Here is a 27,955-nt window from a genome sequence, read left to right as displayed (position 1 = left end):
GCTTGGATTTATCCGCCGTAATTCCATGATGTGTATGCATTGAAGACACTGTACTGCTCACGAAGCGTGCTCGAATATGCAGTTCAAATCTGGGCACCTTATCATGCAACTCAGATTGCTCGTGTTGAAAGAGTAACAGGTGGCAATTAAAATTTTGGATTTTTTTCGCGGCCCTTATACTCAACAACAAACGAACTCACAAAGAAATGAGAGTATGTAGGGTACGGGAGGGTATTTCCAGCCCATTAAGCGGTAGCCTGAACAATATTCAGGAATTACGTTGAAACCATATTTATTCGAGACAAGATTTTTTTACCAGTTGATAGAATATTATTTACTGAATATCGGCGTATATTTTGGTCTTAATGAAACGCTACTGAATTTGAGTTACAGTCGCGAGAAATGATGAAGCAGCGGCTTAATTGGGCCCAATTTCTAAAGTGGTGTCCGTGTTTTTTAAGTCCGACCGGCCGAAATAGCCTGCACAGCAAAACAGATCAAAAGAGAGACCGATGGATAACGTGTCGCTATTGCCTACATTCCGGGCTCATTGAAGATAATTAGTGTTGCAGTGACAACAGCTTACTGCTGGTGCTAGTGTATCATTGAATCGTTCATATACATTAGCACCAGAAGCAAGTGGTTGTCACTCAAATACTAGCTATATCAACACGATAGAAGTGTTTCAGGCGTTTCAGGCCTCGCATATTGGCAGTAGTGTAAATAACGCACCATATGCTGGAATTAAAAACAAAATGTTGCTAATGGCTAGTGAATGAAAATTGATTTATATTTTCATATCAGAGGGAAATTTTTGTGTTCTTCCGTGATAAAAAGAAGTAGAATTGTTCTATGATAGCATATTCACAGCTGTTTAGTTTCTACAATAAGTAAACGTGATCAGAATTGTGTGGTTTCCAAACCATCATCAAGAGCGGATCCGCGTAAGCGATTGCTGCTGGTTTTTTCAGCCTGGTTACGTGCTAGTGGAAAAACAGTGGTTTTGATGTTTATTGAATAAAATTTAGCAAATTACTTACATTTTCTGAAAATAGTTATAACACATTAAACTAGCGCTACATTCGTTTCAGTATTGTTAGATAGCGGTAAAGTTCTTATTTGGGAAATTGCAGCCAAAAAAGGGAATGTATGGCGAAATTAGTAGCGTGCTGGGAATACCCTCCCGTACCCTATGTGATAGCATAGCTCTCTCTCTCTCTCTCTCTCTCTCTCTCTCTCTCTCTCTCTCTCTCTCTCTCTCTATCTCTCTCTATCTCTCTCTCTCTCTCACACACACACACTATCAGTAAATCAGATCTTCTCTATGTATCTTTGTCTTTTTCTCGGGTACAATTTCAGCGTTTATTAATTTGTATTCTTATTTCTGAGGATAAATAACAAAGAACTGGAAGAACTAAACATATCACACATTTTAGTTTATAACAATGAGTTGCATTCGTTCACTTAAATCGTAATTTTGACATTTTCAACAAGCGATGGTCCATCATAAGGTTACCAACGCAAAAAATCTCACCACTAGTGAACCCTCTCCATAAGAAACACACATGAATTCCTATAATGAACCCGCTCGTTATCCTATTGTAAACCCTAAAGGGTCCATTAAAGGAAAATGGACATTCTAATCTGTTTTCGGAAAATATGAAAAATATAGTGATTTGCAACATAAGTAGATATTTTTTAGCTTAATCGAATGTTACTGATATTGTAAGTGTTATTGGTTGGGTATTCTGTAATGCCAGTTTAAAATAATCCATAGAAGAAGTCAACTTGAGCACTAAAAATGTCTACTACTGGTAGTTATACCCTGTCTCCATTGAATGTTTGACATACTGAACAATCAAATTGACGGTTTGTTATGTGCGAGTTTTGATATGTGCGCTTGTGGTATTCCTTCTGTAAAAATATATTTATTCCCGACGGATACGTATTTCGCCTGCAAACTTTCTTTCGACATTTTCTTAACTTTTACGTTTAGAATTTTAGATGACAACTCTTGAACGCACGGTCAGAATATTGTTATGAACACATTTTTCCGTCGATTAAAAAACCCTCCTTTGTGGTTCTCATGCTTTAAAAGCGAAAACTGCCTTGGGACAATTATACTCGTTAGGGGAGAGCCATAGCTACTTTCAAACAGATGGTCGCATTTTTGCTAACAGCACAGCATATAGGGTGATTTATTAGGGGGGCTCCGTAGCCGCAAGGTTATCGAGTCTGCTTTGACAAGCGAGTGGTCGTGGGTTCGAATCTTAGTAGAATCAAGCCATTCGATGTCGTGACTTTAGCATGAGTTTATTCTCAGGCCCCTCCATTTACCCTTCCTTCATGCTGAATTCTATATTTACCCTCTGACGCCTATTGACAGTGCAAATGTCCCTCCTATAGTAAAGTGTACTGGTTAAGAGGTACGAATGAGTCCTCGCCAGGGACGGCTATAATATGGGATAGTACTGGCAGGGTAAACCCCAATACACATAAGCACGCATAAAACTTAATAAGCATATCGCTCATTCAATAGCAGGTTATATACAGCAAACACCCGGGCGATATTACAATAGATCAACTATACTGGTCGCAGTAATGAGTTCACACATGGAAAAAATAGGGTGATTTATGTACAGGCGATTACAGGCGTTACGCGTATGCTATTTTGGACATTACCATTTGATTTTGCCGTGAATGTCCAAAATGGAGTACGCGTAACGCCTGTCCAAAATTCATAAATCACCTTATGCGTAACTAGTTTGTTTTAGAAATTTTGATAGCTGACAAGAGAATGTATGATTTTGGTATATTCATGAACTTGAGTGCATGATATTCTATTTGTTAAACTTGTTCGCTATTAAGTTAATTAATTGTTATTTTAATTTGTTAATTTCTCGCTGAGAACTGAAAACTAGCACTAGCTGAATTCAATTACCCGGTCTATTTTTGTTAGTATTAACTTGATCAATACAAGCTAACGTATAATACATCTTAAAGGTACACAATAAATTGGGATAAATTTGTTTTAGCCTGGCTGTCTATTCTCTGAGGCCACTGTAGGTACCACCAAAACGGAATTCAGCTCCCATTTGACGCAAGTCGATTCAAAATTAGAATTGGATTTCTTTACCAACAATGAATGAATTAAAAAAATCATTTTCGCTAGATATATTTCGCTCGACGCTTCACTCTTACTATACAGCTTCAAATGTTCGTACCAAATATGTACAATGAATAATTCTAAATAAATACTATACATGTAAGCAACTTACCTAGAAATAACATCTCAAAACTTATCGCTACACTAATATCAATGTTGCCCTAACAAAATACACTTTGACAATACCAACTGCCTGCAGTCTTCATTTTTCAGTAATCAATTTTCGCTATCAACGTCGAAATGGTCATTATTTTATCGCCAATCAGATTAGGACCAAATTAAAACAAACCGTTAACTCTAGGAAAAAAAAAACCATTTCTAATGCACAAACTCATTTTGCGTGACAGGCAGATGATAGTTTTGTGGTTCCACAATCACACTGGTGTACTGTGGCCCGTTGTGGTGACTGTGGTGGTGATGCTGTGAGTGGTGATTATGATGACCATTGTTACCATGATGATGATTATTCTGCTGTTGGTGATGATGGCCAGCTTTGAAGTCATCCAAAAACCCATTGTCATGATTGTTGTTATTGTTATTATGAGTCGTACTGCTGGCGCCAGTTTCCGCTGTTGTGCCCCCAACACCATGCGGATGGTGTAGGTTGTGATTGTGGCCATTCAGATGGCCATTAGCAGGTGCGCCATTATTGATATTATTGTTGCTGTTGGTGCTGAAACAGTTCAGACCAAATTGCTGATTCAGCTCGTCGAACGGATTTTGATGCTGGTGTTGTATCAACCCCGTAGTTGGGATGTACGTGGCATTCAGATGAGCTTCACCGTCTGAGCTACTACAACTATTAGAGCTTGCGGAAAATGGCCGAAGAATGTTAGAACTCTCTGCTTGTGGATCGTACGTTTGACAGAACTGGTCATAATAGGACTCTAGAAATTCATTGGATGTTCCTTGAGACATGGACTGGTTTGAGTCCACTATAAAAGTACCCTGACTGTTGTATTGGTGTTCGAAATCCTGACTGCTGGCCTGAGAGGGGTAGTGCTGTTGGTGCATGGCGGCATTGTTTTGAACCATCTGTTGAAGACTGTTTTCGTCATCGAATTGGTGTAGTTGCAGATAGTTGGACATTTCTTTCACCAGCAATGGATTGTGCGGTGGCAGAATTGGAGCCTGTTGTTGTAGAGTCTGCTGTCCGACTGCAGAATGTTGCTGTTGTGCCAATTGCATTGGTATATGTTGAGGCGGTGAAATCGGTGTCACCGAAGCCGCTACAGTAGCTGGTGTAGCGATCGGTGTTTGACTTTCAGGCTTTGGAATCATAGATCCCTGCAGCTCGTTCAAAAGTAGATCGCGTGCCTCTCGATCACTGTAAGTACAAAAAATAAAAAAATAAATGTATAATTAGAATGGTTCTAGTTAACGTACAACAATTTACACAATTTGCGTAAAAGTCTTTGAAGCAGACACTGGATGGCGTCGTATCTCTCAATGATAATAAATATATATATTTTAACCAAAATGAAGAGTTTTATTTTTCTTAATACTAAGAACACCTAAGACCTAACTAAGGTATTTAATTCTGCAATGTTGAACTTCATGCATAAACTATAACATGACAAATAAAAACCAAACAAACATTTTTGTTTAAGAGTAGCTTATTCGACTATTGTACAGTTAATACCCGTTGAACAAGCACTTGATAAGCTACTATATAACAAAATTTTTAACAATTGATCTGACAGAAAATCATCTTTTCCTGAGTTTTATTTTTTAAATCGTTGCTGAAATTTTATTGTACGAAATACAGCAAAGGCAATTACCAAAGCTTTAGGGAACATACCAAACCCGAACCCGAGCTACTATGGAACAAATTTTCACACTTCGACAAATCCTTCAGAAATTACGAAAGTACAACGTACCCAGTGAAGGTCCATTTACAACCGTTATGAAAATTGGCACAAATTTAAGGACAGATTCAGGGACATCGTGAATAAATGTACGGGAGATTCGGCAACTATTATACTTCATTATCTTGATAAAGCGCTAATCGGAAAGACTCAAGAGACCATAGATCAGACTTTAAACAACAATAGTTATGAGGAAGCATGGAGGATTTCAACTGAAAATCGAACATTTACTCATGGTAGTCCAAAGTCACATTACACAGCTGTTGTCATTGAAGCATTGACGGTTAGGAGAAGTTACGCAGAATTAAAGGCTTTACTCGATGTTGTAGAAAAACCGTTAGAGTCTCTTGAATTTCATAATATTAACTGCCCATGGTTTCACAGTTTGCGTAAAAGCCAAAACGATCAACAGGAACTTTTTTGTTCCTGCGCATTCTTAACTACGTAGTATACATGCCCAAAGCTTATACAATAACCCGTATTCTGTATTTCGATCGAATCTTTATTTCGTTCGAGTTGTTTCGAACGACATGTTTTGCCCATTTGATTTTGTTAGCGGAAATGTCATTCGAAAGAACGAAATGCCAATTCGTTCGAAATACAGAATAGCGGTGAACATCTGTTTGTTCGAAAATATACGAGAAATTTGAGAAAATAGAACTACTCTGGTAATCCGCATGATCAGCCAGCATTGTAACCTATTTTTCAATAGCTTTACGCTAAGCTATGAGAATAAACGTTCAACAAACAGTCTGATTATTTGCAGCAAAATATTAAGTGCCGGTCACACCAGCTACCTCTTCAAGGCAGGAATTGTTGGCGACTCCAACTGGGAGATTCCAGGGCCCAAGTGCAAAAGTGTTTTAAAGTACTGGAAAACAGGTTGAACAAATCCCCGCAAACGAAGCAAAAGTATGTAGACTTCATTCGCGAATACATTTAGCTAGGACACGCCAGAATTTTAAATGAGGACGAGAAGAATACTGTTGGAGTCTATTATCTGCCTCACTACTGCGTATTTAAGCCTGGCAGTTCAACAACTAAATTGCGCATAGTGTTTGACGCCATTGTGAAGATAACGACAAATTTGTCGTTAAACGACGCGCTGATGCAAGCGCCCACCGTGCAAAGCCCATAATTCAATATCCTATTAAAGTTTCGTTTGCAGTATGTGTTCTCGACCGATACTCAGTGCATGTATGAACAAGTGATGGTAAATGCCGCGCTCACTAAATATCAGCGAAGTGTGTGGCGAGATAAACTGTGGCGAGAGGCTTGAACAATGTTCCAAATCGAGCGAGAAGCCAACGTTGTTTACTCTCACGCGAGTGAGTATGAGAAGCATAGCATTCAACGCTTACGCCGCACATGCAAGCGTTAAACAAACATCCACCATTGATGTGTGCAGACATTCTGCTCCTTACACACTTGCGCACGCACATCCTCAAATCGTCTTCTTGCATAGCTTATTCGCGAGTCCAATAACTTCTGAGCAATCAGCTGCCCGTGAGGCATAGTGGCGCACTGGGATACAGGTTTTGCATCACTTTTTTCTTTTCTTCTTTATTCTCGCCCTCGATTCTACTTACGGGTGGGAGTTCAAAGCCTCGCGAGTAATCGATTTCAGCAGCTCGGGCTGTAACGAAGGACCAGAGCGACGACCGTAGCTGTTAGCTAAATATACACTCGCAAAAACTCGTCGCAAAGCATGAATAAGTACGAACGAGAGTCCGAAAGATACGCTTATACCGGCGCGTTTGTTAGAATGAGTACGCGTGTGTGAGAAAATTTTCCGAGTCAGTAGTGTGTCGTCTTAAAAATTTCCAACGAAACGTCAAGTGTTGAGCGAAATATCAAAATTGTTAAATCAAATAATGCAGCGATTATGCCAGAAAGAGCTTGACTGGGATGACGCGATCCCCAATGAGGAACAAGCGATCTGGAGGAAGTTGAGAAGTGAATTATATAATTCACATATGTGAAATTAATAATATGAGGATTCCGGGATGAGTCGTAGTGAGTTATCCGGTCACATTTGATATGCACGGATTCTCAACAGTGTCTCCACGAGCTTACGGGTTGCGGTACTTACTTGCTGAGCATGAACGCTTGTGGAGCCGTTCATGTGAAGCTGGTTTGCAACAAGTCGAAGGTTGCGCCGTTGAATAAGTTGAATCAAGAAGAGAAGAGAAAAGAAGACGATTCCGACATTTAACGTGTAGTTCCAAGTTCCGACTCGAAAAAAGCGTTTTTTTACTGAAGAATCCGAACTCCAATTGGACGGCGTTTGTGCGTAACCGTATTGAGAAGTTTCAAAAATCGATCCCGAATGCTGGAAGAATGGATGCATCATCTTGGGATGAAAGACAATTCTGCAGACCTCTTGTCTAGGGGTGTTCAATCAGTATTACCGGCATTAATGAATAATGAACTGCGGTGGAAGGGTCCAGTGGTTTTGAAATCCCCGGAGACAAGGTTCGAGTCAACTGACTGAAGATGAAGAGAAAAGATTGTGTGATCGATGTTTTCACGAAGACTGTTGCAGTGGCGCGGGATTACTGATTATATGAGTTGGTTCAGAACTGTAGTAATTTTCAAACAAATGCAGAGTCTTTATATATGTGAATCGTTTTATTTACAATTGCAGTGGGTACTGTGAACCGACTTGGTGCTCAGCGTAAAAGAGGTAATCTAGCTAGTGATTACCGTGACACATTGATGGTGATGGTGAAGACCGTGCAATATGTGATGCATGCGGAGAAGATAGAGGACATTCGGCGAGGTAGAGTCGTGAGAGGTAAATTATGCTATGTTAATCTTATCTTCGACGAGAAGGAAGGAGTTTTTCGGGTCGGTGGTCGGATTAGGCATTTCTGATTTGAAGCGTCTCGTGATCCTGCCGTAGAAGAACCAATTCCCGAACTTAATACGATTCATCGGAAACAACTATAGGATCAAACAGTTCAACAGTTTACTTGCGAAGGTTTGACAACAATTTTGGCGAGTGGATGCAAGCAATGTTGCTATTCATCGATAAAAGTACTGATTCGGTTCGAAACACACTCAAATGTGATTCCATAACGTCAAATTCTCTGGCAATGCTTTTCTAGCTGAGAATTATTTAATGAGAGTGAGAGAAAAGCGAATTACCACTCACTCTTTTTCATGCGATGATTTGATCGCTAGTGATGCCAATCAAAAACGAATACCTCGCATTTTACTCATCGCGATGAGTAGCTATGATTTATCAGTTTTGGAAAACAGGCAAAAGCGCTATCGGATATTAAATTATACAGTCAAAAAAACATGTACCTAACATTTATGTTGGTTTTTCAGTTCGACTATTAGCACCTGAGATACTTGGAATATACATTTTTGCGACATAATACATAAATGCACTTCAAAACATCAACGTTCTTCTACACCCAGAAGACTTTTAATCTCATAAAATTATTTTAACATGCTATTCATAATTTTTCAACATGCACGTAGATTGCAGCATAAATCTTTTTTTTCGTGACAATGACAAGCTCAAAGGATCAAATTTTGAACAGTAGCCGACGATATTTTTATTGGCAGCCTTCATCGTTAGTCACACAAGAAGAAGATGTATTATTTTTCATAGCTTCGAACCTTCGAAGCACTAATAATAATAATATTGCACCAGGTTTGCATTTCATTGAAACTAAATCTTGAAACCATTTTGTTTGTCCGTGTGCTGCTTGAAGTTACTGGTTGTGTATGGCGTTGCAAGTATATGTTGACGTTTGACAATTTCATAATTATTATATGTGATAGGAATAACGGTTTATATTTGAACGAGCAATATTTCTTTTGTAATTTGCCAAAAAATATGTTTGTTTACGTTTCATCGCAAAATACATTCTCGGTTGGTTGGCAGCGATTAACGATGGTTAGCGATGAGTGTGAGACAGAGATGCCGAGCGATTATTTTCGAGCGTAATCAATTCATATTTTGCTCACCAGTTTTTGCTATAGTTACTATATATATAGTTCGGCGGATAGAAAATCGGGAGCCAAATAAATGTCAAAAGCGGAGTCAAAAGCTTTTCAAAATCCAAAATGCAGGAGTAATGTTAAAAAAACACACTTTATTTTCGTAGAACTAGTCATTTTCAACACCCGCCAGTGATTATTTTTCGTAAAAACCTGCACATTTCACCATAATTTCAAATTTAATTTCATAAATCAGGGATGCCAATTCGCCTGGTTTTCTATCCGCCGAACTATATATATAGTAACTATAGTTTTTGTGTCGGCGATTCATCGCGAGCAATCAGGATACGATAGAGCTGCCAGTTGATAAGATTTAAATCGCTGATGAGCAGATGATGAGCCTTCATCGTGATGAAAATTTGCAACATTGGATGCAAGGTGTACGATCAATCGTGTATTAAGACAGTGTGCGAAGTATTTTCGCGCAAAACCGAAGGATGTCACATAGTATATCGGAGATTTGCCGAGTGTGAACGTTACTGCTGCTAAACCATTTCTGCGAACTAGCGTTGATTACGTCTGGCCGTTCCTTCTGAAGGAAGACCGCGTAAACGCACCTAAAAAAGCGTTTAAATGTGTTTTTGTGTGCTTATGCACCAAAGTGGGTGCTTTGACAACGGATGGTGTTTTAGGAGCGATGAATCGTTTTTTCAGTCGGAGAGATAATGTAGCCGAGATACGATCAGACAACGGTACGAACATTGGTGGCGCTGAGCGTCAGGTAAAGGAATGGAGAAGCTTGTTAAAATTGCAGACGTTGGCAAATAAAAGGTGTCAGATTGCTGCCAGTCTCGTAGTATCACTTGGAAATTTATATCACCACGGGCTGCCCGTCAAGCAGGTTTCTGGATGGCCGCGGTTAGGTCCGTTGAGAATCACTTGGGCAAGGTTCTTATTGAATCGTGTCTGACGTATGAAAAAATGTGTAAGGTACTCCAAAATTGGGCAATTCTTAGTTTGCGCCTAATAGTTCAGCAGAGCGATCATCAAGCCTTGAGTCCAAAACATTTTCTAGTAGGACGTGAGTTAACAGCGATTGCGGAACCGTTCTCTGACGGTCTGAAGGAGTCGGCGTTGTCCCCATGCCAATTGATTCAGAGGAAAAGGCAAGCGTTTTGACGTCGTTGGTCTGCCGAGTACGTGACTGGTGCACAAAAACGAGGCAAATGGCTCAAGGATTCTACCTTGCTGTGTAATGGTTTGTTAGTTCTGCTGAAAGAGGATAAATCTACCTACCAAAGGGGAAAGTTGCTGAAAACATTGCGATAGGCACCATCTAAGGAATGATGTCTGACACAGTTCACCACGTAACCACGAGCAATTCCAGCTTAAAACGCTGAAAAAAAACAGAGGGGTTGTGTACAAGACACGACCGCATATATAGGTGACGCAGGACTACGTAAGTCTCTTTGTAGTGATAGTAGCATGTATTCATGCTTGTAATCATTCGATTCTTCATGTATACCTGCTATATACAACATATATACATGCTACATGCGTTGTATGTAACATTTATCAAAGTAGTAACATTGCATACGTTCAATTCTCCAAAGATTGTGCATTTGAAAACAATTTAACAAAATCAAGCACACAAACTATTGGTTTCCTGCTACCTTACTGAAATTAAAGATTGTTTTTATTATCCATGGTTTCCCATGTTGAAGGGATTTTACCAATTCAATCCTATTTTATCAACAGCACATCTTTTCAATACACTTCTAATGAAACGATAGGCATGCGTATTCACGGGAAACTAGCAGTCATTGACTTTTCGTCGGAAAGCCCAATTTCGGAAGCAGTTTTCGGCCCAAAAGCGGGATTGTGTTTATAAAAATGTATATATTGCATTCTTCTTGCCAATCTGAACACAGCGAATTATTTTCATAAACCGAATTTTTGTTTCAAACAAAAAAACTGCTTTTGAAATTGGCAGAATCGATGGTGACTAACTTCACCTTCATACAGAGTCGTATTATAACCGAACACTACAGCTTTTTTTTCAACACAGATATCAAATTCGCCGAGGTTTAATCGTCTCGCAGTAAAGAATTTGCGATCTGTTGGGACAATGAACTTGTGTCACTTTTTCTGGCACACTTCCCTAACACAGACATCAAATTGGACTAGGTTTAATCGCGTTCGTAAGAAATCTGTTGACACGAGGGGGCTTTGTCACTCTTTCTGGCGTACTTCCCAAGCAAGGACATCAAAATGGTCTAGGTTTAACCGCGGTGTTAAGAAATCTTGTTGAAATGAGGAAACTTGGTCACTTGTTTTGGCTTACTTCCCAAGCACAGATATCAAATTGGTATAGGTTTAGATCATCGCAAAGAATCTTCCAACCAATCACGAAGCGAGAATTCTGGTAAAACATAGGCTCATTATTTTCAATTTTTCTATAGTTCAACATCAAGAATCCATACTTTTCTTCATTTGGGTCAATTCTTATAAGGTTTTCCGATCGATTGGTGTAAGAATATTGAAAATCGATCGGAAAACCGCTGAGCTATTAGCGCTCAAAACCTTTCATTTTCCGTGACGCTCGCATTTTTCGATTTTTTGGAATGACACCCTATCTCAAAACTTGCCGTAAGACGTAGTCCTACGTCAAAAGGCCATTTTTGACTCGATTATTTTTGATTGGAATGAAATTTTCCTGATGTGTTGGGTACCACGCAAGAACTCATTTTTCACTAATTTTGATTTTTTTCGTCAAGAGTAACTTTTTAAAAGGGCGTATTTAGAAATGAGATTACTTTTTTTCAAAACATAATATCTTGAAAACTACTTATTTGATCAAAATGGCGTCAAAGGGAAAGTTGTAGGAAATTAAAGAAAAAACTTTTCAAAACCATGATAAAAATTATCAATTATCTCAAAAGCATCCCCTCCGATTTGCATAATTTTGTTTTAAAGATAGTTTTAATTATACCCCAAAATTTGGTGAAGAGCTATCGATGGACACGATTACGGATTTTTTTTTAAAACTAAAATTTCACAAATATTCCAAATTCTGCAGTTTTTGGTAAAACTCAAACAAAATCAAATTCTACGTATCATTTTGAACAAATTTAGGTCCTTAGGTCCAGCCGTTATTGTTATTGCAAATTTAAAATCTAAAAAGAAAAAAGCATGCATAAAACCATAAAATGTCAATTATCTCAAAAAAATCCTCTCCGATTTGCCTATTTTTTTTAAAGGTAGCTTAAATTATGCCATAAAATCTGGTGGACACTCTTTCGGATTTTTTTTTCTAATTTTGAAGTTAGGCAAATTTTTTAAAAATATCCAAATTTAATTTTTTTTGTAAAACTCAAACAAAATTAAATTCTACGCGTCATTTTGAACAAATCACACATAAAAACCTTTTTCTTAAACCTAGGCGTTCTCGAATTATTGCAAATTTACCCACAGGATGGAATAATTTCAATTGGAAAATTTCATTCCAATCAAAAATAGTCGAGTTAAATCGTTTTGCTAATTGAGCTGGAATCGCTCAATAGTGGCACGTTCATTACACAATTTGTTTGTTGCACACTGTGGCACCCAAGTGGAACCTTTTTAACATCCAAACTTTAAAATATTGGAAACTTGCAAAAAAATATTGCAAACTGAAAAAATGAGCACAAGTTTGACGCGATCGGCACCTTTCCAGCACAATAAGGCACACAGTGAACATAATTGGCACGCATAAGGTGCATAGACACGGCAAAGGCGGGCATCATATGAGTGGTAACTGTGCGAACAAGTGACGGACCTGTAAGCGAGCAACGACAAATATAGCTGTATTGCCGGTTGAAGATGAAACCGCGTTAGCGAGCAAATCGAGCCATCCGACTCTTGAGAGAGAATGTTGACAGAAAAATTTAACGATAGTTCAGCTCGGTGATTTATTTGTGTTACTTTAATTTGATTCACCGCCAAATCCCTGAGCAAACATGTAGCGAAATCTGGTTTTTTCAATAACCCTATCGGAACGAGGAGAATTTATACCTTCCTTATTATCAATTTTCATAATTTATCAAAATAGACTGCTTTTTCATGACTACTCGTATGAGAAAAATTTCAGATCCACACAATTTCAGATTCACATTTTAGCCTTTGATTTTACACCTTTACCTTCTCGTAAGAGTACTATGTCTAAGTCGAATTATGAATCATTTTTTGTTAACGATATTTACGTCACTTCTCACTTGTGAAGGTACATTATATGATTTTTGTAGCAAACGAAATTGTAAATTACATGTGCCTTTTTAATCGAAACTTTTTCAGGTAAAGAACCGCATCGATTGACGAATTACATCAATGTCATCAACGTAAACATGCATATGCTTTTGCAGTACCTACCTTAACACATAATTCACGCTGACGATGCAGAGCGGCCGGGAAGACCGGTTATTGTGCACGACGGTGGCATACGATTGCACCCACGCCCAACCGCCGCCCTTTGTCAGGAATCGATAGTATTTTGTCGTCACTTGTCCCTTGTACATCACTGTTTGTCACGATAACCGCACCGAAAAGTGGTAAAGGAAAAGAGAAAGAAGAAATAATGAAATTTGATCCGCCCCCTATTTTATCGCTCATTAGCTGGCGCAGTCTCCGCTGCAACGCGTTTGTTTATAGCAAACAATATTATACTTACGTATTTGGTGAGAATATCGCATGTGCAGGATGTCGGATGCATGAATATACTGGTATAGTGTTTTCTCAATCAATTCCTGCGGCTCGTAACCAATCAACTGCAGTACTCTGTAAAGGAAATTGAAAAAAGAATATACGGTTAGGTCATTCAACGAGAAGCCGGAAAGCAATAGACGCCTATAACATGAGGGCAAATAGACAGCCAAACGCAAAAGGTAGCTTCCGTATCAAACAAGATTTGGCACGTCTCGCGGATTTGATTGGGTAAACAACTAGAGACAACCGGAGCCGGTAAGGAGAACCTTTCGAGTGTAGTAGGTACGTTGGCATTTGATAGCTTCAGATTTACCACGACGATGCAGGAATACGGTCCGATATTTTTTCTTTGTTTGAACACTTGCTTACTTTCGTTTCGGTAGCAACTTGTGCACAGTAGTGGTTATCAAATTACTGTCTCATGTTTCAAACTTTAGTATGCATATGGACGTGAATCGTAGCGTCGATACTGGGGTAAGCGCGCTTATTGCCAGAACTGTTTTTTTAGCGACTAAAGTATGGCTTGTTTTAATATTTGCAGTAGATCTGCACAAAAGCCATCAATAACAGGTGATTTTACCTCTTCTAATATGACAATGTATCATGTAATAATGTTAGCTCCTGCATAAAATTGCATTTTTTATTATCATATGATTTAAGATCAATAACATCATGATTGCATTTTTGTAGCATAAATGTAACTGCACTTGAAGCTGGCTAGAGGGACACCCTTAGCTACGTGGCTGACAATACAGAGACTATAGGTTACAGAGGCGACGAGGCACTCAAAATCCGCTAAAATTTGAATCAAAACGGAGAGTTTCCTTTATTTGTGATGATACTCTCCGTTTTGATTCAAAATTTAACGGATTTTGAGTGCCCCGTCATCTCTGTAACCTATAATCTCTGTAGCTGACACGACGATCATTTTTGTTTGCTCAAGTCTACTTTCGCGTTCACCCTCGCACCGATATCACTCTTTTCAATCGAATTTTATCTTTAATTAAAGATAAAATGAACAATTATATCATAAAATAAAAAACTGATAAAACTGTAGACGCTTAATTTACATGCATCGTAAGTAGTGGTATCGTAAATGAGGCGTTGTAAGTGGTTAAATGAGACATCGTAAGTGGCCGATCAGAAAACTAGATAAGGATGAAGGTGTAAGCGTCGGAGCAGTTCAACCCGAGTTCAAAAAGTATGGAGAATAGTACACTTTCGAAGATTCCTTTGGAGGTGGTACAAAACCTGGTCTGGCTGACCCTACGATGAACAGGAAGACAAGGAATTACTACAAGCGGCGTCCTTCGGTATCAGTACGAGATGTGGTCAGGCTTCTGCCGTGCTCTGCAAAAAATCTCAATTCTCGGCGGTTAACTGGCAAGGCCCAGAAGACGAATCGATTTGCTCTCTATCAGTTTCAGTTTTACCTTCTCCGACGCGACGAGTTTTGTTTTGCTTTTGCTGTGCTTTGCTGCTTTGTAGAGCATCACTTTGGTTTCATCTCTCTTTTTCTACCGGAACGCTTCTGGATGCATGCTCAGGTCACGGAGCAAATCGTTCCAGTCCATATAATTGCCTATCGCATATTCTCTTTGGGACACGGAGCGAATAGTCTCGTGTCTCCAGTTTGCGAAGAAAATATTACCTCTGCTTGTTGTTGTGCTCCTTCTGCGCAAGATAAGCGGTCGTAAGCGAAAACAGTATTCAGCCATCGTTCGGAGGGAGAGGAACGGTTGAACAGAAAACGAAAGCACTTGATCGTTGTGAGAAGCAGAGTGCTCTGCCTTTGTATGCATAAGATGAGCAAAGTGAAGCCTGGATGTGGTGAAATAACTAGGTAGGTACCTCAGCGTGTAACGTTATGCGTGTCAATTAGATAACAGGCATGCAGACCCGTCGGAAGCAGAGGCAGCCAAAACGAAGCATCAAATAGGCTGAATCCGTGAAATGGAAGGTTCGGAAGCTGTACGACAAACGGATGACTCAGAAATCGGGGTTTACTATCATGGATGACGAGACCTGCATAAATCTCTGCCGGCACTGCGATTTTACACCTCTGCGGTTGTATAGGAGAAGGACGTTCCTGAATCACATCCACAAAACCTCCTGGAGATTACCTGACCAACGAACTTCGAATCAAATCGACCATATTTTCTTCGAGGGCCGGTTTTCTCGAACATCACCAACGTATACTCCCAACGATGTGCGGATATCAACTCGGATCATTACATAGTATCAGTATACTGTGTTCAAAACTATCGAAGGTTGATATTTTACGACAAATCCGCCTCCCTCGGTTAAAAATTCGGCAATTAAACAACCCGCGAGTTATCAAAAACTAAGCGCGTGTATTAGATGAAGATCCGCCTCCCTCGGTTAAAAATTCGGCAATTAAACAACCCGCGAGTTATCAAAAACTAAGCGCGTGTATTAGATGAAGATCTGCCTTCCTCTGTGGAGCAAGATACTTCTACCTTCGGAAACAGATGGAGTATGATACACTAGGCCGTCAACGAGGCCGCAACTGCGGTGCTAGGTGAGGAAACCTAGAGTGCACGACATGATTGGTTTGACAAGGAATGCGACAAGCGATAGAGAGGAAAAAAGAGCTTGGAAAAACTAATCAAGCATATCCACGAGAGAGAATTTGGCCAAGTATCGACGAGCGCGGAATAAGGTGACCATAATCCTGAGGAGAAAAAAGCACTAGAACGAGGACAGAGGTCGTGAGGAGCTGGAAAAACTATTCCGGGTTAATGACACGCGCAAGTTTTACGAGAAGGTGAACCAAACTCGCAAGAGCTGCACACCTAAACCTGACATGTGAGGGACGACGGAGGGGATCTAATCACTAAGAAGTGTATGTGGAGAAATGTCTCATTCATTCATTACAACAGACACAATGAATGGAAAAATCCACGCGAAAGAATGTCTGCAGAAAAGGTTGCTACTCGTAATCAAACGGCATAATAATCCTGGTATCTTTTGGCCTGACCTTGGTTTCTGCCATTAGGTACTCTAAGGATGCGCTAGAGTTATATGAAGCCAACAATGGTACATGTATACCGAAAGACATGAATTTACCAAACTGTTCACAGATTCGTGCTATCGAAACATTTTAGTTAAAAATGGTCGGAGAAAGCACTGTGCAGAAGCTTACGAGTAATGTTGAGAAAAAAGTTAGAGAACTCGCATACCTTACGAAAAAATTGGAACAATACACTATTATCAAATATGTTTGAGAATTAAACGAATTTAAAAAAAACTATGTAATCTTTTCATTTATTTAAGAAAGAAAGTGTATTTACAATTTTCGGAGCAGTCTATATTACTAAGCAATGCCAAACAAATGGGTCAAACCGACCGCTTTCTTATAAACTTTTTGAAAGACAATTGATAAGCAAATTCTTGAACATAAGTCATAAACAATTGGGAGGCTATATCAGTAAGACGACAGCAACTTACCCTTGGTCGAGAAAGATCAGCTTCAGATCCATGCTGGCACGGAACATGAACATACTCTGATGCAGTTTGATTTCGGTGATTGCCGACGGTGGCAGCGAATGGCCAACGGCAACTAGCCCCAGGTTTTGGATGCAACTATGCCCATCGCCGTACGTCGAATCTCCCGGGTATATTCGAGCCTTTAGATATCCGGAACAGTGAATGACCTGAAATTTGTAAGTAGTGAAGCGGTTTTATCAGTATGTAGCATAAGGGATCATAAGTCAGTGCTAGTTGCAACCTTTTCTTTACGTTTTACGTGCTTTTGCATACTAATTCATCACCCCAGTCAAATTTGGAGTACGACGGCGGTTGCAATTTAAAAGTTAATCAAAAAGTGGAATATGTGAACACTTCGTTTGATCTTCTTGGGTCGTAACGAGGTAAAATTGAAAATTGAATAATTGATTAATTGCACAAGAGCTGCTTATGCAAAGAGACTCTGTTTTAAAACTGATTGTATGCATGCATGATGTTTCACGAATTTACCCCTTTCTAGCTCTGTGGCTATATGCTGTGTTATTATTATTGTTGTTTTTGTCCATCAAGGAAAAAGAAGATGAAACATAAAACCGTCGTTTTGCTCAAGCCAGTACTTTGTATGCTCCATTTGAAGTGCACTCAATGTTTGGGTATGGATGTTTTGGCTCCAAAGTCACGTATAATTACTTGTTTCCACTATGAGTACACATATAGAGATATTATACCGATTCTCGTTATGCACACTTTTGTTTTCAGTTCAGGCTGAACAGATTTTCGAAGGCCTCCTTGAAAAGTTGAAGGTTTCAGTTCTAAGAAAATGGTACATAATTGTCGTGGTGATGCACGGTTGATTTGAGCGCTGTATGAACAACTTCAATTGAAGCAACTATATATAATGAAAAATTGAAAATTTTGACATTTGAAAAATTTGCCCTGAAATACTTTAGATCATGATCGTGGATAGATTTTCTGTTCCAAGATTATATTACTATATTTTAACTGACTATTGGCGTCTCTCATCTGTATCATCTATCACTGTATTTACATGTACCTAATTAATTAGACCCTGGAATATTTTCCATAGCTCGTAATAATCACATGGAGTGATCAATTAGAACGCTGAATATTTTATATGTTTATTTGTGATCAAATATTATATACTAAATACTTTTCAGATACTAACATTAAAATGCCAATTGCGATTTGCAGGCTACTCAAGTACAGAACGTTAACATTGGCATCAATGATTCATCAATGATAGTTTATCAACTGCGAAGTGAAGGGTTAATATTGGAAAATGATTCCACCGCCTTCAATAAACATCGTAGAGGCTGAATATCTTAAATTAACTTAAGCTTAAGGGTAAAAATGTAGTCTACAAAGTTTGACGAAATAAATAAATAAATTAAGTTTAGGTTGATTTTATTATACTGTAGGATTTCGAATTTGCCAACAAATGCGTGTCGCCTATGTTGCCAAAATCGAAACCGTGCCGAGACTCTTTTTCGATATGAAAAAATTTAATTTAATGTAAATGCTTTAGAAGTTGACTAAATATCATTAATCAACGATTGCAACCATTTTATGTTTAAAAAGTCCGACAAGAGCTATCCGTCCGGTGCAAATAACTTATTGACACCTTGCGGTAAGACGTAGTCCTACGGCAATAAAAATATTGTTCGAAACCACATAACTTTTTAGCATGCGGAAACTGATTGATATTTAAGCATATTTTGGGCAGAGAAATATCTTGTGTTGCCAAAAACGGATACTTTTGTTGCCAAAATCGAGGCATGCCAAAATCGAACCATGCCAAATTCGAAATCCAACTGTATTTGACAAAACGAGAAGCACAGCTTCTAACTTAGTGATCGACATCGGACGCGGTAAAGTCCGATCGGAACGAAATTTTAAAGTCCGATTTTTTACCGGACCGAGACCGGAACGATGCGTTTCGGAATCGCACCGGGTATTCCTTTGAAAGTCCGGAACACTTTTGACAGTAAAACTGGCAACGGTGGAAACGACGACTAGGACTTGCTATGAATGATTAAAGCTGATTTCTTTTAACTACCTCAATATTGTAAAAAGGCAATAATTTCGCTAAAATAATCCGGTTTTTGTTTAAGGGGAATTGAGCAGTCATTAACTTTTCGTCGAAAAACCCATTTTCGGAAGCAGCTTTTGGGCCGACAACAGGGTTTCTGTTTTTAAAAATATATTCACTGCATTGGTCTTGCCAATCTGAACACAGAAAATATATTTTCATGAGTAGGTATAATGTTTGTTTCGAACAAAAAAACTGCTTTTGAAATTTACAGAATCAATAATGACTCATTTCTCCTTAAGACTCCCAAACCCAAAGTCCAGCAAATCATTTTAGTTTTGGGAAATTAGCAAATATCTGTGTGTCGAACCGCCCCGTTAGCTTCAAGGTACGATACTGGTCTAACCAGCCAGTCGTCGTATGTTCAAATCTCGGCTAGGCGGTAATTAGAGTTAGAAGGATTGAAGAAGAAGAAGAAGAAGAAGAAGAAGAAGAAGAAGAAGAAGAAGAATGATCGGTTTCAAGGAGCCGGAGACCCGAAAGGGTGGGAGAAGCAGCTTTATAAGCTACAGATTACAAATTCCACACATTTAAAACTTTGACGTTTACCTACTTTTTTAAAACTGGTAAATTTGGCATCCGGATAATTTCGGACTTCCGGACCGGAATCGGACCAAAACCGGAACAGAGCCAAATCGGACCGGAACGAAATCGAACCTAAAAAGTTCGTTCCGATTTTTATCCGGAACGGATCCTGGACTTCGATTTTCGTTCCGATGTCGAATCTAACTGCAGAACTTCCTAATCGATGTTGGATGATATGACGCGAAATATCTTCAGATCATCCACAAAAGATAACAAAGAGATTTTTTTAATCACGCAAAAAAAGTGAGATTTTTAGGAATTTTTACTTGAAGTCTAATCATGAAACCCGAATCTATTCTTGCTTTTCATGTATACGTTATTATTTTCCTTGCAAAAATCTTCTAAAATAGGGTCAAATTCGAAAGAATTTTTTTTACCGATTTTCGGAAATTACCTTATTTGTAATGTCACTTTTGTTTCGTGCTAGAAGCGTTAACACTCCGTACACTCTTTTTTCGAGTTCTTTAGGCTGTAAAACCCTTAGATAATTGATTTTATACAAAAAAAAAATTTACTCAAGCTTAACCATTTTTTTGCCCCTCGAAAGCCAATCTTGAAGGGCGGGGAACAAAAACTTGAAAAATAATATGCAATGGCCTTAAATAAAAAGAAAACTTTTCCAATTAAATTCTACTACTACCGTATTCTTCAACATTGATGAAGCCTACAAGTCGTAGGCGAAATACGTATCTGTCGCGAATAAATATAGATAGTAGAATTTAATTGGAAAAGTTTTCTTTTTATTTAATTTCAGGTCTCCGTTGGTTGGTGACGCACTTCTGATAGCCAGATTTCTGGATCTTGACAATGTAAGCCGACTTCGAGACAGACGGTAATAATCTCTCCCGCAGTAAGCGATCGAAAATTGATTAAATCGGTAGCGCAAGACTAAAAGCACAGCTTTCTAAAAGCATCGAAGGGATGTTGTCTGTGCCTGCTTTACTCACGTCGACATTCTCGAAAGTTTTTCGAACCTCTTGCGTGGAGAACTGTATAATGGAGAGATTGAAATCGTAAGATGGCATATGAGTGAAGCAGTTGCTATTTTGGCCCAGTGCGATTCTACTATATACACTTTCAAGACATCCGCAAAGAGCTGCTAGCTGCTTCGTTGCTTCGCTATTAGCAAAAACGTTCCATTCAGAAGACAATTTGAATACTAGATGAAGAAATTCCGAGTGCACGAAATGACTGGTTTGGCGGGGAATGTCACCAAGCGATGGAGAGTAAAAAGATCTTAGGAAACTATCCAAGTATTGTACAGAGGGAGAACTCGGCCAAGTTTCGACGAGCACTGAACGAGTTTGCGACGATTCTGAGAAGCAAAAAAACGTCAGAAAGATGACAGAGCTCGTGAAGAGCTAGAACAACTATTCCAGGCTAATGCCACGCACAAGAAGAAGGTGAATCAAACTCGTAGAGGATACACATTGAAGCCCGGGCTTGTGGTTAACGGGCAGATATACAATACGAAATACCTGCCGGAAGTTGCCACCTTCATAATGAAGTATCACGAAGGAGGATGTGGTCTTCTGGTCGAATCTGGCCTCGGCCCATTATACCAAGAGACCACTGGAGGAGATAAACCGACTGAAGATAAACGTTGTACCGAAGACTGCCAGCCTTCCCAACGTCCCAAGGCTGCAGAATATGCCGATATTCATCTTTTCATCGGCCATGGCAGGGTGCTGAAGAGTTTTGTAAAAGACCTAATAAACGTAGGATATAAAGAAAATTTGTTTCATTAAATTGTCTTTTGTAGTGTTCTCATCGCCATCCGAAATCGCATCCAGTTACTTCCAGTACGTTACGAATAAGTTATCCAGGACTAGATGCGGAGCATGTTGATCAAAGTTCCTAAAAAGGAAATCCAACTGAATGCTGGTAACTGGCGTGGTATCTCGTTGCTTTGTATTGCTCATAAAGTTTTCTCTGTAAGGTATTCTTTCATCGGATCCAAGAGAAGTTTAGCAGCAGGTCTCACAGTAAATGTAGCAAAGACTAAAAGTCTATCCAGCTTTTCACGCGCTATAATGGCAGACGGTATAAATTGTGTTCGTAATATGCGAACAATCTTTTTGACAACTCTGCATCCATCAAATATGGCACTCTTCTTGTGTACGGCAGTGTTGCTCTTTCTTTCGTTCACGCAAAAGAAGGAGAGCAAATATGTGCGAAATAAGGTTTTGCACGGGCGAGCATAACCTCGACAACCTCACTTCTTTGACGTCTATCAGTGGTTTGTTTACATGGACTTGGAACATGGGTTAACATGTTGAAACTGAATATTGCTTAAGGCCTTAACGCCAAGGCACAAAAACTGCCATTCCGAGTAGTTTGGAGGGTGACACTGATGGATAATACGCTTTTAAAACGTTTAACTCCAATTTATGCATATCGCGTTCGCCTAACAAATAGTAAACAAACCACGAATGAATGTCAAATGGGTGAATTGAGTTCATTCCCCAATAGAAAATTTTGACAGATGCTGTTTTACGCATCTATCGACGAAATAGGATGCCGAAGAAATCAACCTATTAATCAACCGACTTCGTCGGATCGCGTTGGGTGGTTGTCTCCGTCACCCGACGCATTGGTATATTTAATCTGTTACCGTCGGGTAACGATTAAATCAGATGATGATTGGTTTACTCTGTACAGAATGATGTTTTGACAGCTAAGTCTGATTGATTTTTGAACAAGGCCAGTTTACTTCTAATTTACTTGTTCTTTATTTGAATAGCTAGGTAAGTATCCTTTACATAAAAAGACAGCTGCATTGAATTTGTAACTTATTATCGCTATTTTAGTTGGAATTTCGCACTGAAAATTATCGTGCGACTATTTTTTCCTATCGGATTGTGGAGCCACACAACGGAGATAGAGGTTAGGTCCAGTAACAAGCTGCTCTTGACTCGGTTTATATCTTCCTTAAAGGAACTCCGTCCGGATCTGCGTCGCCGTCAATGAGGCATGGAATCGAAAAGGTCCTGCGACAAGTTCATCTCCTTTGTCACGATGGGAACGGATTGGTTCTGCGGAGGAAATTGATCGATTGGCTTCATGAAGGATGAGCAGGTTAGTGAAATTAAACTATAGGAGTCAATATAAGTGTTCGTGTATGTTCCGCAGAAGAGAGAAATTTCTTCAATGAACAGCTTTTTTCGATTCCAATTAATTACCTTCTGATCGTTACAGGTTGTCATCGCGCCGACGTCGCTCGTGCTATTTCAAGCAGTCTTCTTCGTTCAACTCGGTCTTGGGCCGCTGGTCGCCAATTCTCAGAAGTCGAAAGTCGCTTTTAAACTGGTCGAGCGATACCGCACGGTGGGCATCTCTGTTCCTGAGGCAGGAGAAGTTGTTGAAGAGGGCCACTTTCAGGGCATTATTAGGAGCATTTTTATTAGAATTAGGTTTGGTTCTATAGACTTCAATATAATGCTCAAATTGATCCACCTATTTTGTCTGTATTGATAAATTTTATGTCCCGAATAATCGACCTATTTCGTATGGTTCCGTAGGTTACAAAATTTCCTCCATCGATTAATCCACCTATTTCGTATGATTTACGTATTTCGTCATCTGATTCCTCCACCGATTTGATCGGCTTTGGTAGGCAAGTTAACTACATACACCAATTAATCCACCTATTTCGTCGGTATATTGACAAATTTTATCTCCCGATTAATCAACCTATTTCGTTTGGTTCCATCAGACACCTTTATTTTATCACCCGACTAAACAGCCAATTTAGTCGGTTTTTGTCGATCGATTAAACATACCGACGAATCGGTAGATCGCCCTGTTAAACTCCCATAAGCGTCGTTGCAACAATCGACCGATTCGTCGGGTCCAAAATCGGGCGATTCAGCCGACGCGAACCTACTAAATCGGGGGAAAAGTAGGGGGGATTTTTTATCGGGTCCGGTTCATTCGTGACGTCACCTTGCAAAACCTTATGTCAACAAAACTATTGCTCTTCTTCTTTTGCGTAAACGAAAGAAAGAGCAACACTATACCGTACATGAGAAGAGTGCCAGATTTGATGGATACAGAGTTGTCAAAAAGATTGTTCGCATATTACGAAAACAATTCATAGCGTCCGCCATTATAGCGCGTAAAAAGCTGGATAGTGATGAACACTGGCAATCCAACCAACTTCACAGTTGCGTAACAACAGGTTGAGCAGGTGGAAACTTTTCAATATCTTGGGAGCCATACAGCGCCCACAGGTGGCACTGGCGGTGCGAAACAGCTGGCGCATTAGCTAGATCACTCTCCAAAACCTCAAATTTTTGACTGAAACGATAAATCGGTATTACTGTACTCCAGCGAAACGTGCTGCGTCCCGGCAGACACTACACAAAGACTGCAGGTATTCAATAAGCGCTTCCTGACAACTGGATATCCAACGTTGAGCTCTATCATCGATGCCATTCATCAATGGCCGACAGAATGGCAGCAGAAATTCAAGAACGGGAACGAGATATGCAGAATAGCACTTGATTGGATTCCGCAAAGATAGCGAAGAACTAGAAGGCTCAGAGGCTCATAGTAAAGCAGCTTAGTTAACGACACCTGTGCTGTTGACGAAAACCTGTCCTGATGACACTTCACAAGTAACATTTTTTTTGTATAACAGCTTATCAAGCACTTGTTCCACCGGAATTAGATGTACAATAACCAACAAAAATGTTACTTGGGTTTGGCAGGTAACCGTCGGCAGTGGAGATCTCTGATTTAATTTTTTCGTTCTCCTGAGCAGGCGGACATGGATCAATAAGTAAGTAAGTCAGTGAGTATTTTACTAATCTTATTGATGTAAAAGTGAGTGTCTCAGGATTCCGTTGAGATATATAAGTTTTTTTTCATAAGAATAAGATTTATCTCTGTATAGGTATTAACGGTTTACTATTTGTTTACAGTAACACCAACCATTCGATTCTTGGGATTTTGGTCAAAAAAAAAAATTTTACTCTAGTGTTCGAGACACTAAGCAAGAAAACTAGTGCAAAATTACTATTATTGCCGCAATCATGCAAATTGCGAGCGGATTTCACAAATAGTTTTTTTTTATGGCAGAAAAAAGATTTGAACAAACCGCGAACAAGCATCAAACCTTTGGTTTCCTTATAAAATATTTTTCTCCCCCCTAAGCATTGTTTTATGAGTAATTTGTTTGATTTTTATAGTAAAAATATATAGATAAGTTAAATATTTAGAAGTAATAGCAATTAAGTAAACAAAACTCAGTCGTGCATGCGTCGGTCGGCATCGTTTTCAAAATGGCGCCCGTCGTACGGCAAAGAAGTGTATAATCGAATCAAAACACTAGCTGATGAGACGCTCGCCCGTGTATATGTCTTTCACTTTGCAAAAAAGGGATGAATAGATAATTACAATAACAATGCAGAGTGCGTACCTTGTAACCGGCATTGGTGAGACCGGCGTTTCGCTTCGCTAGCACGCATTTCATCCGCAGGAAGAACGTCCGCTCGATTTCGATTGTTTGCGACTGCTGATGCTGGTTGAAGTGGTGGTGATGGTGATGGTGATGATGGTGGTGATGCTGCGACGGGTGATGGTGATGATGAGAAGGTGTTACACCGGCGGTAGTTTGAAGGTGGTGTCCGGATGGAGGAGGTACGTTCGCTGTTAGATGGGGAGGAGGTATTTGTCCGGTCGAAGGTGAAAGACCTGGAGGAACATGAGGAGGTGGACCAAGGTGCGGTTGCACTGGTGGCGGATGGATTGATACCGTAGGGGATAAGGAGGGTGCACCGTTGGTGTTTTGAGGAGGTGACTCCGATGGTTGTCCTTGACTAACGACTGCTATGGTGGGCGGTGGGCTGCCCATAGAATGGTGCTGAGCAAGGAACTGAACCGTAACGGTTGCTGCCGGTGGCTGTGCTGGTTGAGGTGGTGGTGTCGAGGATGCAAACATGTTGGGCTGCAACGATAACACCGACGTCATCTCGTCCTGGTCGTAGTTGTGGATGTACTCGTAGATGGAGTTTCCCGTCAACTCTACCTGGCTGAGGCCTAAGTGCACTGACGCCGTCTCCGAGATGTACATTATCTTGCCGTCGGGTGCCACTACGAAAATGAACCCATCCAGCGTTTGCAGCAGATGAGAGCCGAGCTCTTTGATGGCCAAATCACGGGGATTGCTCGGCACATGCTGCGAGCCCCAAGCATCCCCCAGGCCTGTAGAAGAATAATTAGAAAAGAAAACAATCTCGGCATTAAGTGGTATTCATCATTGTTGTTGTTGTCGTCGTCGTCGTCGTCGTCATCAGTTTGCTTCGTCATTGAATGTATAGGAGTCTGATCCACTTGAAAATGTGTTTTTATTTGTCAGCATAATTTTTATCACTTTGTTCGCTTATTATTTTCCCCCTATTGTTGTTACAAGCGCCTTCCGTAACAGGGGTTGCTGCTGCACGGGACGTACACCAGCAACTACCAGCTCACAGTAGGCTGAATCTACAGGACCCTATTAGCAAGCCCAGTAGGAAGTGGTGAGCCGAACGATTTTACCATTTCCGTATGTGTGAGAAAAACAGACTGAGCGGGGGTGAGTGTTTCACGTCAAAGGACCAGAAAAGACTAGAATAACAAGAAGCATACGTTTGGCAGCAGGTCTACCGAAGAGGGTTGGTTTACCCTTGCGGCATTTTCCGCCTGACGGTTGCTGAATTGAAGTAATTGTCATTACAAGAGGCATGAATGAATGACATTAAAGTAGTACAGTATAAGAGAGCATATATTTTCAGAGCCGGTTGTTCTACCAATTCGGAAAAGAAAGTCGAAAATTTTAAAATTTATGGTACCTACACAGATTATACTCTTACTTAATCCTTAATTTGATGGCATTTTTGAGCTATTTGGGGATTAACAGAAACGCAGATCAAATAGAAACTTAATGTAAATGGAAATATTTACATAAAACTCATTCTGTCAGTTTAATTATTCCTCGTGTCGTGTCGAGAGTATTTTATTGTAATTGGTAAAGGGTAAATGTCATTATGTAACAAGTTGCATAAATTTCCCATATTGTCTTCATATTTGTGTCCAAACTTTGGCAAGGCAATAAAAAACTCTAAGTCATTTTTGAATCATAACGCACAGTATTCGCCATGTACATCATCCGTCAGATTTTATCATTCCTTCCACGCTTTTGTGATGAGCGATTGCAAGAACATCCACTAAATAAAACGAATCTTGATTGTCAACTAAATAATTTTTCTCTGGTGATCTTCCTTTCGTGTGTAAAAGTCAAGAATTGAAAGCAAATTATCATAAAATTTCATCCGATAGTATCATACTCCAATTTACGCTATTTCGGATACATTCTTTATTTTCAGGTCGCATCCCTGCATCATGATGCTTTGTTTGGTGTCCCACATAATAGGTGAAGCTGAGCAATCACGATCACAGATAGTCGGGAAAGGTGAACCGTGGGGGGAAACAAATGATTATTATTTTTCCGTACACCCGCTAACCTCCAAGAGCAAACTCAATTATGCTGCTGTCGTGATGTTCCAGGTTATTTGCATACAGCTTTCGATCTCGCAGGGAACGTCATAAAAATTTGAATACCGAAGTGGTGCTTTAGCCCTCAGAAAAGCACAAGGTACATCATGCTAGCTACCCGTTCGGAAACGATTCAAGTGTCAGGACGCGCACCACGGGGCGAAACAAAGTGTGCAATCATTATTATTTGGTGCTTGTTTTATAATAAATTGTCGAGCAGTCGTAAAAAATGCAAATGCTGCTCATTTGCCTCGGAGCTCGGACATTCCGGGTATTGCTAACGTCTGTCTGGCAAGTCTACACACTTGAAGCCATACCTTCGGGAAACACCTGGCGCATTTTCAGGTACGAGGTAGTTAATCTAATGATGGAAGCCTTATCTAGCTGTGATGTGATGGCGCTCGGCAGGGGCAGCAGTTTGGCCAGCTCCAGGAACTCGGCGTTCTCTTTTTCCCGCCGAGACCGAGCAGCGTTTTTGCTTTTCTCCTTCATGGCACAGCGAGT

The 27,955-nt window shown here is 39.8% G+C and overlaps 1 protein-coding gene and 1 long non-coding RNA gene across 2 annotated transcripts; one reads left to right on the top strand and one right to left on the bottom strand.

Annotated features, from left to right (window-relative positions):
- Window positions 1-3,484: 3,484 nt before the first annotated feature.
- Window positions 3,485-27,955, bottom strand: LOC128732505 (protein single-minded). The gene is made up of 6 exons (XM_053825773.1): window positions 27,769-27,955; window positions 25,338-26,122; window positions 17,203-17,408; window positions 13,697-13,803; window positions 13,399-13,546; window positions 3,485-4,493 (listed from the first exon to the last, which is right to left on the bottom strand). The coding sequence occupies exons 1-6, from the start codon at window positions 27,941-27,943 to the stop codon at window positions 3,485-3,487; spliced, it is 2,430 nt and encodes an 809-aa protein (XP_053681748.1). The 5' UTR covers window positions 27,944-27,955.
- On the top strand, window positions 22,587-23,226 carry LOC128732602 (uncharacterized). The gene is made up of 3 exons (XR_008411820.1): window positions 22,587-22,662; window positions 22,726-22,993; window positions 23,114-23,226. It is a non-coding gene; the product is annotated as an uncharacterized LOC128732602 (long non-coding RNA).

This window comes from Sabethes cyaneus, chromosome 1 (genome assembly GCF_943734655.1).
Source record: "Sabethes cyaneus chromosome 1, idSabCyanKW18_F2, whole genome shotgun sequence".
NCBI classification, from domain to species: domain Eukaryota; kingdom Metazoa; phylum Arthropoda; class Insecta; order Diptera; family Culicidae; genus Sabethes; species Sabethes cyaneus.
The sequence above is the reverse complement of the archived record's forward strand: the minus strand, read 5'-3'. Positions and strand labels throughout refer to the sequence as shown.

Coding starts and splice junctions, on each gene's coding strand:
- LOC128732505 (XM_053825773.1), bottom strand. CDS start 27,943: ATGAAGGAGAAAAGCAAAAACGCTGCTCGGTCTCGGCGGGAAAAAGAG. Junction 26,123..27,768: donor GCGCCAGGTGTTTCCCGAAG/GTATGGCTTCAA, acceptor ATTCTTCTACAG/GCCTGGGGGATGCTTGGGGC. Junction 13,547..13,696: donor GCGATATTCTCACCAAATAC/GTAAGTATAATA, acceptor CGTGACAAACAG/TGATGTACAAGGGACAAGTG.